Raw genomic sequence first — 12,025 nt, forward strand, 5'->3', positions numbered from 1 at the left:
TAGTTTATTTTTGTCTATCTCAAAAGAATATATAAGAAATATAAAAAGTAAAAAATTAAAAAAGATGAATATTATTTGTGTGAAATCTGTAAAATTCGCATTGTATATGTTTATCATACTGCGCTTATAAATGAATAGATTATATATATGTACACAATGTAATTCACGCATTTGCTAGTATTTATAAAGCATTAGTAATAGAAATTATTATATCTAGAAATTTATTGTTGCTAGAAAATCAGCGCATATTATTTTTACCTGGAATAATTAAATCTACAATAATATATTTTTTATTGCTAACAGATAAAGATAATGTGAATCTGTATGGCTTGTGTCTAGCATAAATTGAGCATACGGAGCCATGTCCCTGACCTAGTTTACCGCAACCCACATAAATCCATCCCTCCTGTCTAAATTAATAACGTGAAAGATGATACAAATCGTCGCCGGCGGCAATAATGACGTGCTGGTCGACGAAGATGTCAGATAGGTAGGTATTCGTAATCAGGATGGATCGTCTAAGTATCTATATATCTTTTTTTTTTCATCGATAATCTGGGTCAAGTCCTTCTTTAATAATAAAACTACGCACCGATTGTGCGCACCATGGCAATGTAATATCTCAATCAAGGTTTCAGTCTCAGATGTTGTCCTTTCCAGTCTAAACCTTTAAGATCGTCATGTTCCGCCTGTCAACAGGATGTAAGTTTTCAATATCGAGCTCGAAGGCATGAAAACGAGACTCGAAAAAAGATTGAATTTAAAGCATAACAATAAAGATATTAAATTGAAAAAAATATGGAATTATTATTTATTTTTTCTTATTAAGAAAATTAATATTTGTACAGGATTATTATTTATGATTAATGTCTATATTTAAAAAGATTCAACATTTATTATTGAATATAAATTCACATTACATTCAAATAATAAGTAATTAAACAATTTTTAAATAAAATAAAAAATTAAATTAAAGAAAAGGAAATGTGCTGAACTGTTCACTCGTGGCATATTTTGTAATTTGAAAGGGAAACCACATTCTTTCACTGTATATTATGATACGTGAAAGTTGACAGCGGTATATATACACGGAGTGCAATGAGAGAAAGAGAGAGATAAGAAAATAGTTACGAGAAAGAACGGGAGATCCGTCAACAGTGAAAAAGAGATGGAGAACCAGTCGCCACGAAGCATAGACTATATCGAAGGTCGACGAGTTACCTTTTTATTAGTCGATTTTTGCGAGAATAGAGCAACGGCTTTTACATGCTAACATATGGCACCGATGCGCTCGTAGATATCGAAAGTCGCGAGATTTTCACTCTCTTCGATTCGATAATGATTATGAGATATTACTTCAGAAATATGAGTTAAAATACTTTTACTTTCAGTAGCAATTTACATTGAAATGACACAAGCATAATAATAATATAAAAATGACACAAACAATAAATCTTTGTTCAGAAAAATATTAAATAAATAACGATTATTCACTTTTTAACTCTTTCAAAAATCTCGATTCATTTTATTTTCTTATTGTTACATCAAAGTAAGTTGAAACGTTAAATCTTTTAATCCTCGTTATATTTAGAATAATAGAATTATATTTAGTATATTTTTTGTTATTTTAAAAAATTATACACATGAATATTATTAATCAAGGGGTGTCTCACTCACCAAAAATTTGTACATGTATTGCGAATTATCGGGAATTCCAAGTAATTCCATGTAATGCGCCGTGTAATTATAAGTAATGCGACGGAATTACGTGTAATACTAAACAATATAAAGTAATTCCATGTAATACTATGCAATATAAGACAATATAAAGTAATTCCATGTAATGCTAAAGTAATTCCATGTAATTCTAAAGTAATTCAATATGTTTGTTTATAATTTTTTGTTTTACAAATACAGTAAGTAATATATAGAGTATCTTGCAGTTTTTTCCAATTAAATATTCCTCTTTATTTACTAAAATAAACACTATTTAGAAGTTTTGCAAAATGTCAGAATATTATAGAATATGTAATAACATTTTATAAAATTTTATGTATCGTTTCTGATTTCATCGAAAATAATATCAACTCTTTTCAAATAAAATACAATATATTCAAATGTTAGTACTAAAACTTTAATTTAGTAAAGAAAAATGCAATTAAAATGGAGAAAGATATTAAGAGAAATAAATTTATAAGATATTATTATTAATTATGTAATCGATATACATATTATGCAAAAAATTCAAAATTAATATTTTTTATCATACAAATATTTTTTTAGTTGAACCCCCAAATTAAGATATCCCTATATGTATAATACTTAATATATAACAAGACGTTTCCAATTATAAATAAAAATAAATGAAAAAAAATTATTTTAAACTGACTAAAAAATTCAAAAATTTTTAAAAAGTCAACTAAAAACATTTTTAATAAAAATTTATTTATATGTTTATATTAAATTTTTATTTCTTTTATACGAATTTAAACACAAAATACAAACTTTTAATACTGATCTGATCAATTATTAATGATTTTATAAATTATAATATTTTGTTATACATATATTTGTATAGAGTTGTGTTTATACATATATATATTTTAGTTAGGTAGCATGTTATATAGATAGGTCTATATATTAGTTAGCTTATATATTATACATTTTTATTACATAGTTAGTCATTACAGAGTTAGTCATTATATATTTTCTTTAGTTCTTTGTATTTTTTTTCAATTAATTTTTTTTATATAGTCTTCTGTCTCTTCCTCGCGTGATGGAAAAAGAGACGAATAAAAGAAGCGAGAACGCGTACATGTGCACTACTACCGAAGCACTGAGTGCATATGTACGCAGTACATACAAGAATAAACTTTAATTTTACACACATACAAAACTTATTTTATTAAATTTAAAAAATTATTTTTCTGCGATTATTACCCCTATTTATCTGAAATATTAATAAATAATCATAAATTTGACTCTCAAAAAAATTGTAAATCAATGCGAAGTAATACGTAATGCGAAATAATACGACGTAATGCGAAGTAATGCGAAGTAATGCGAAGTAATGCGTAAGTAATTCCAGAAAAAATGTACATGTATTGCCACAGTGAGACACCCCTTGTTATTAATATTAACATCGTTGGCTTATCTGTGTATATTCGTTTTAATATATCGACAGGAAGCGCAAAATCAAAATATTTTGATGCTACGAGATTATCATTACTCATTAAGTATACAAAAAAATCAAATCATATGTGTTAAGTAATCAAAAAGTCGAATCATATGTTCTATTACATAAATCTTATTTATCGTGGCTGACCAGTTTGTTTTCATTCCCCGATCTCTTCTCACAATCGATTGATCGGATATCGCACTCTTCTTCCACGTGTCAATGTCATACACAAGTGTTAGAGAAAGGATTCTTCGGGCCAAATTAAACATCGATTTGTTATCTTGATTTATGCCACGCAATACAGTGCGATATCTCTACGGTAACAGCACAAAGTAGCCAGTGATGAAAGTTTCCATTGGTCCTATCAGACGCAATATATTTACTGGCACTTTCGAAATTAACAGCTGCGTTTTTATCTTATCTAAAATAATGTTGTTTGCCAACGCGGAGGTTAAATGTGAATAAAATTACGTTCAAATTTAAAAAACACGCAAAAAGAAGATTTTTTATGCAATCTTGTGGTAAATAATTTTGTGGCAATTTTTAGTTTAAAATTGTGATTACGACGTTAATTACCGATGTGCGGCGTATCAAAAGAATTTTAAGTAGAACATGTACATTGACAGCTGATTGCAAATAAGCATTACTCTCTCTCTCTCTCTCTCTCTCTCATTTAATGTATCAAATGTACAAAATATATATAATACATAAAATATACAAAAATGTATATTAAAGAATGAAAAAGAGGAAGAGAGAGACAGAGAGAGAGGGAGCGCTTGAGCAATTTATTAAAGAAAATTAATTTTAATAACTTTTGTATCTATTTTATACTTGAACGCGACGCTCTAATAACAGAACGTTTACGAGTAGTCTATATTCACGTTAACATTCACGTTAAACACCTAAAAATGAGAAGCCACAGAACACTGATTTGCACGAAATTAAAATAATTTGATGCATTGCGCACATCTTGTACAAATCTGTTTCGCGAGCATTTGCCGTTCTTAAAGTACAACGCAGTTTCTAGTATAACTCCCCGAGGGCTTCTTCCTTATGAGCGCGCACACGCAATGCAACTAAGTTGCAACTAAGTTGCAACCGCAATTAACGCGCCGCTCTACCGATGCGTGCGTACAGGTAGCGCCGACTCTTAAGTATTGGGTACACCGCATTTATCATGTCCAAACTAGCGCAACTGATCTTAAAATAATATAGCAGAAGCTTCCATTTTATAATATAAAATTATTCCACACAATTAAATGAGATAAGATAGCAGCAGTACGTCAATATAATAAAGCAAGAATAGATTTTATCATACATTTTTAATACCTAAAAGAATCAATTAAAATTGTATTGAAATTATTGAACTCTTATGTGATTTACTTAAATATGTCAAATACGAACCAATCGCGTAATATATATATATATATATATATACATATACATATTATAATTACAACGCAAAATTATTTCTATGGAGTATTATTTTATTTTAAAATTTATTTCTTTTAAACTAAATATAAAATATCTAATAATGTATCATAAAAATAATAACGTGACACCAATATATTGAATGGCAATTCGCAATGTCGCACGTGTATCTTACACGCGTTTCTTATAAAATGATTAGATATGCGCATATGAAACGCAAATATAATGTATACCGACAAATAACTTTTACGATAAATTAATCGCTGATATACATTTATAGTAATACACATGTGCACACATAATCGTTCTGACCGCGGCCTGTGTCGCAAAAAAAAAAAAATAAAATGTTCATAAATTATATATTTATAAATTATACATTTTTGTTGCAAACATACTTGATGGATTATTGTAATGGTAATGGGCAAAACTGGATTGTGATAGGTTGATTACATGCTCTTTGTTCAATTTTGATAAATTGCTAACACGGCGTAATTTCTTCCAAGAAGTGAATGCCACAGAAATAATTTATCATATTTTGCAATAACTAAAAATAATCAACAATTTAAATAGAACAGAATCTCAATGCATACATTTTTTTATATAATATTTTTATCAAATTGTTTAAATTAAAAATTAATATATTTTAGACAGTCATCGTCATGTATGAAAAGAATTATGATAACAACTGCAAGAGTTTTTTTAACGAGAGCACAAAAATTTTTTAAATTATTATTTCAAACATTTTAAATTATTTAATTAAAAATCTTATCTAAAATCTTATCTAAAAATGTATCTTTATATATACGGCGCAAAAATTGAAAGATATTGCAATTTATTTACTCAAGAGTTAAACTATATATCAGTGTTTAAATTATAAATTAAATAACTCGCACATTAAGATTCAAAAGTACTCAGCATAAAAATGAGCTTATGATTGAAAAAGAGAAACTTTTTAATGAAGTGAACATTATATATGTATAAAAATTATGTCTAAAAATAACACAATTTTAAATAACAATGCAAAATCAAGACAGGATTATTCCGTCGAAATCGAGATAAATATTATTATGTTTAGCATTGATAGTTCGTTGCCTATGAGAATTAAAGGTTGTTGACTCATTCGAATAGCATGTAAGGCAGAGACGAGTAAGATGCAGGTGTGGCTCTAGTTCCACGTCTTTCTCACTAGTTCTCGTCTCATCTCAATCGGCCGCTTTTACTGCAAATTGCTTCCTCTCGACAAGATATATATATAATATATATACACACACTTATCGCGATGCGGTACGTATATATGCATGCACATCGAATGCGCAACCGGCGCTCATTAGGAAAAACGAAGAAAAAGTCGGCCGACTGATGCACGCGATGTGTGCGGCAAACACGGTCAACCTTATGCATCGTGAGCTGCAGCGCGATGCAATAATTATTGTGCCACACATTCTTCCTCAAGAAAGCGGCAAATTAATTCGCTTTACGTTCATCGGCCAATCTTTGCCAACGTCCGGGCTAGCATTGAGCTTTCCATTCCCAGTATATACATTACGATCAACGATATTTTTTTGACGCTGCGGTGTATACAAAGACGTAATACTCGATCGATTTATCATTTGCAGATATACGTTAATTATATATCCCATCTGTGTATCGTTGCTTGATCAATCATTGCTCATTTCATTAGAAAATCAGAAATCATTAAGTTTTACCGCGAGAGTTAATTAGATCGTCAGGAAGAATGAAGTAGAGCGAATCAATTTGTGTGTGTCCACAAGATAATTACGAGACGTAATACTTTTATCAATAAGGCAAAGCTAGATAAACATGTCTAGGTGCAAAATATGTTTAATATCGTTATCGATAGAAAAGACTTCTGATTGCTTCGATAAGCTTCATTCCTTTTACTCTCTCGAATATTAGATAGATACGTAAATCATTGCATTGTCCGAGCAGTTCGAGAGGAAAATTAATTATCTATAAACGATATTGTAACGAGCCTACTCTCGAATCTAATTAATGTTTAACGCAATTTATTTGCACGTTTGCGCGTTATTATTCTCCCCGGCATATTATATAATGTAATACAATGTAACATAATAAATTGCAATGTATTGACACATTATGCAAAAAGAAAAAAAAATACTATCGAATTTCTAGAGCGTGAAAATATTAATTAAGCAATTCTTTTCTAAAAAAAAAAAGCAAAATGTTATTGATATTGTTATCGCTTTTTCGCGATGCTGGCTGATTGGCTGTCTCGATTCGCGTTGTGCGTTATATTCATTGCATCGAGAGGCTGTCATCGCGAGGGTTAGCAGTTTCACAGTTTGTCCAAAATAAAATAAAATAAAATAATATTATGTTTTAAAAATCTAATACTTTAAACTCGATTAATATTTTTGACAGTTATCAGCTGATTTCTGTCAAAAAATATTAATCGCGGATAAAATATTATAACAGATTATATTACTTACAAAATATTATTATTTTAATTATAATAATATGTTGTAAATAAAATATAATATATATATATATATATATATATATATAATATATACTTTGTCTGCGATTAATATTTTTTGACAAAAATCAGCTGATTATTGTCAAAAATATTAATCGAATTTAAAGTATTAAAACATATTATTTAAAACATATTATTTTATTTTATTTTATTTTATTTTGGACAAAGTGTCAAATTGCTAACCCTCGCGACAGCCTCTCGATGCAATGAATATAACGCACAATGCAAATCGAGGCAGCTAATCAACATTGCGAAAAAAAGGCAACAATTGCGAGAATCGAATTAACAAGTTTTTTTTAGAAAGAAGCAACACAAGTGCGTGCTACGCTTATTCCTCGATTTTATGTTATTAAAAAGAATGATACAGAAATCAGCTGATACCTGTCAAAAAAATATTAATCAAATTTAAAGTACTATAACATTTTATTTAAAACATATTATTAATTTTTATAACATAATATTATTTTAAAATTTAATTAGCAAATTAACACTTTAATGAGCTGATGTATGTAAAAAATATTAATAAAGCGTTAATTTGCTAATTAAATTTTAAAATAATAATATGTTGAAAATAAAATAGTAATATGTTGTAAATAATATATAATTCCTTAAACTCGATTAATATTTTTGACAGTTATCAGCTGATTTCTGTCAAAAAATATTAATCGCAGATAAGGCATTATAACATATTATTTAAAACATATTATTATTTTAATTTTTATAATATATTTTTATTTAAAAATGTAATTAACAAATTAACACCTTATTAATATTTTTGACAGAAATCAGCTGATTAAAGAATTAATTTGCTAATTAAATTTTAAAGTAATAATATATTGTAAAAATAAAAATAATATGTTTTAAATCAAATATGTCATAATTCTTTAATCTCGATTAATATTTTTCACAGTTATCAGCTGATTTCTGTCAAAAAATATTAATTGCAGATAAGGCATTATAACATATTATTTACATATTACTATTTTAATTTTTATAACCTATTATTATTTTAAAATTTAGCAAATTAATTAGCAAATTAACACTTGATTAATATTTTTTTACAGAAATTAGTTGATTAAAATTTTAATTTGTTAATTAAATTTAAAAATAATAGTATGTAATAAAAATTATAAAATAATAATATATTTTAAATAAAATGTTATAGTACTTTAAACTCGATTAATATCATTCTTTTTTATATAAAATCGAGGAATTGCGCGCGCTTGTGTTGTTCTAGTGTTAAAAAAAAGAAATGCGCGAATTTTCGTGCTGATATGACCAAGTTATTGGTCAGTGAGAAATAATTAAATGTTTTACGATAGTTCAAAAATTTAAATATATTTAAGTTTATTTTTTTTTGTAAAAAATGTGAAAATAAATTCTACAATAACATCCCAATAAATTTGGAATATTAAAGTGTTTGCGTTGATTACTAAATCTTATACTTTATGATTGACAATGAGATGAAGGTCAGATCAGATAGATTTAACTTTAAGTTAAATTACCGGTTATATTGAAAGACGACAAAGACGAAGACGACAAAGTTTGTCTATGACTTCATTTTTTCGCTAGAGAAGGCCAATTTAAAGATAATAAATTTTAAACTAATTGGAGATAAGTATTTAATATTAATATTAATTAAGACATGAATCTTTTAAAATATTTTTCCGCGAAACAAATGGGAAATCTAATCAATCACAGATAAAAAATTTTTCAACAAATATTACAAAGCAAAATATATTTTTCTTTTTTCTTCTCTTTTATTTTCTCTTCTATTTACGATTTCGCGTATAACTAACAGATATTTCACTCGGTATGTTCGTCGGTCACGTGTAAACAAACACTTTTGTGGTTTCGCAACCGCGTCACGGTCATCTCTTTTACTTAGTTGTTATTTCAGAGGTCTCACGGTATTAGGTCTCACGATGCCTACTGAAGCTTCTTAAATATTATTAATTTGACTACCTTTCAAGAATACATCCTGCGAAGACAATACGACGGCTGTAGAAACACGAGTTTTGTTGCAGAAACAGGATAAGATTATATCTACGTTTATCTTAGATGAACAAATGAAGAAATAAAGCAGAATAATCATTACGCGCTCATACTTTCATTAATTCTAGCAAAAATAAAAGGAGCTGCCAAATGTTTAGCCATTTATATCTCTCATTGATTTACTTTTGTTGCAATTCTTGCTGATATTATAAAAAAAAAAAAACTTTTTTTGTACATTTCTTCATAAATTTAATACATTAAATTTTTAATGTATAACAATACAATACTCTTACCTCTCTCTCTCTTTCTATGTGTTTGTATATAGTATTAGATTACAAAATCTATTTTTGATAATTCAATAATGATATATATTCTTTCCGAGCATTTTTCAAAACTGAATTTATACAGTTGGTATTGCAAGATTTAAATTTTATTTCGATTCGTTCTTATACATATATTGTAATAAGACATAATTGACTTTAGATTGTCGCTGTGTTTTTTTTATTAATACTTGCTTTACAAAATGAATGTTTAGCCGCGTTATTCAGTGGCCGAGAGCGACGCGCGAGAAGTAAAGAAATATATTTGTTTTTAAATTACTAACAGAATCAAAATAGCGCGGCCATCCGCGCAAGCGTTTGTAAAATAATACTCTTTTTTTCTTTTCCCCCGGTTGTGTCTTAAAGCTAGATAGGATTCGGCGAGGTTTATCTTGTGATAGTTTTAAAGAGGAGAGAACGAAAGAGAGCGCGTTCGAAACGCGAGTAGCGAAATAAGCAGTTTTAAGAAAGGTTAGGCGAAAGAGAGCAGCTCATTTGGCAGCGTCCCGCGCTCGTGCCAACAAATGTCGGCTAATTACGGCAAGTGTGGCTAACCTTTGCTCGTCGGCTCCGTTCGGCTCTCTCATTGTCAGACGAGGATGACGAGGATGACGACGACGGATCACGATGATGGAGATGTCGACACGGACGCAACGAGAGACAGATACGGCAACGGAAGCTCTCTCGGATGATTTCGGACAGACGCGACGCGAGGCGACGCGACGCGGCGCAAAGGAGCGAAAGAGCGGGAGGGGGAGGGGGAAGAGGTACGTAGTTGTGCTCGGCATTCGGCTCACTTCGGGTGGGGCGAGCCGGAACGGGCCGAGGTGTCGGGATTCTCGCAGTGTCGAACCGAACCCCTTCGTTCGTCCCGATCGTATCGTCGTCGTTCGTCTCTTCCGTTCGTATATATCGTCCTCGAAACTCCCCGTGTACATCGCAAGCAAGTAGTGTCTAACTTTCCGTGCCTCACTTCATCGCTATCGCCGTGGCATATCGTCGGTCGTTGCGAAGTAAGGTGCTGTCCACCGTGACGTCTCTGTTTTGTGTGTGTGTTTTTCTCCGTGAGTGTCTCTCTTCCCTCCGTCTTTCTCGCCCGCGCGATATTATCCGGTATTTCGATATCGCCACCATCTATAGACTCGTAACATACTTTTACGTCGCGGTTAAGCTCTCGCGAATCGTGACCACGTGACACTCCGCTGCTCTTGCGCACGGAAACGGCCGGGTATACTTCCGCACGAAGTTAGCTCCGCGTCTCTCACTTCCTCGTTCGCGAGACGCGCAACCAAATTCAGACAATCGTTGCAGTTCCCCCGCCCCGGCGCGGCGCGATTAACTCGTCGTCTCTCCTTTTACGGATCTCTCCATCTCTCACGTCGCGACAAGTGAATCGATCCGCGTCTTCACCGGCGGCGAAGAATCATTACGTCGAGATCATTTGAAATCATCCTGGATCCGAAGGCGACCATGAAGGACGGAGCTTGCGACGACGCGCCGAAATCGCAGGAGGTCGCGATTCCCGCGATCGAGGGAAAAGAATCTACCACCAGGAAGCTACCGGCTAGATCCACCGACCTCGCGCAAGTCTCGATACCGCTGATGCAGGTAAGCTTACATAAGTCCGCATATATTCATATGTACGTACGTCGGTTGGCGGCGCATATTTAAACGCTGCCCCTCCCCCTTCTCGCCCTGAGAGTGAGAGTCGAGGGGATGGTTGGCGACGACAAAGTCGTTCAACCCTCTCTCGAGTTGGAGAGTCGACATCCCGCGTCGTTCGGCCAACGATCGATCACGATCCATTTTATTCCCCCCTTGTGTGTTTTTTCCTTCCCCTACATATTCGATTACTGTGACGCGGAAAGCGCAAATCTCTTGCGAAGCGTCGACTAACTTTTTCTTTTTCACGCGTATTGTTTACATCGCCTCTGTTCTTCGCATGTCTATTCTTGCTCGCGTCCTACATCGACTTTAATCCAAACATTATTAACTGTACATGGTCGCTCCGAATTGTCTCTGTTTGCGTTTATACGCGCAATGTATGCAGACACGATATTTTCTCTCGGAGTTGACTTTATTTTCTCTTCCTTTTTTTATATAATTTACGATTATCATCCCTTTAACGAATAATAATGATAATAATAGCGCGCGAATATTTAATAAATGTTTAATATTTAATAAGTACGTTACGTAATTTATAATTGCAATTAAAAAAGTTCTTTCTCGTCTCAATTTTTAAGGCGCAGTCTTGGAATTATAAGTCTTACGTAAACGAATTATATAATCGAAAAACAAAAAAAAACATATATGAAATGCATGATGCGATTCCAATTTTAATTTGAAGATATTAAAAATCCGAAAATTAAAATCTCAATTTAAAGTTGAGGAAATAAATTTTGATGCAAATCGAAAATACAAAACATTCAGTATCTTTTATTTAAACCTCGTGTCATATGAAAGAGACATAACACAGATTTAGCAAGAGAATATTTTAATATAATATTAATTAATGTATATCAATTAATACGTATATTTTATATCAATTAATAACGGTATATTATATGCAAAAAAATTAAATAA

At 31.1% G+C, this 12,025-nt stretch overlaps 1 protein-coding gene across 1 annotated transcript in view; it reads left to right on the forward strand.

Annotated features, from left to right (window-relative positions):
• The first annotated feature begins 10,266 nt into the window (after window positions 1-10,266).
• LOC145936397 (terminal nucleotidyltransferase 5C) overlaps window positions 10,267-12,025 on the forward strand; it is a 110,087-nt gene continuing 108,328 nt past the window's right edge. Inside the window, exon 1 of the mRNA XM_083038601.1 lies at window positions 10,267-11,050. Within this exon, the coding sequence (XP_082894727.1) occupies window positions 10,913-11,050 (138 nt within the window). The 5' untranslated portion in view covers window positions 10,267-10,912. The remainder of the gene's footprint in view (window positions 11,051-12,025) is intronic.

The sequence above is a fragment of the Prenolepis imparis genome, unplaced genomic scaffold, assembly GCF_030444845.1.
Source record: "Prenolepis imparis isolate NDT839.2.m4 unplaced genomic scaffold, iyPreImpa1.0 SCAF_5, whole genome shotgun sequence".
In the NCBI taxonomy this organism is placed as follows: Eukaryota; Metazoa; Arthropoda; class Insecta; order Hymenoptera; family Formicidae; genus Prenolepis; species Prenolepis imparis.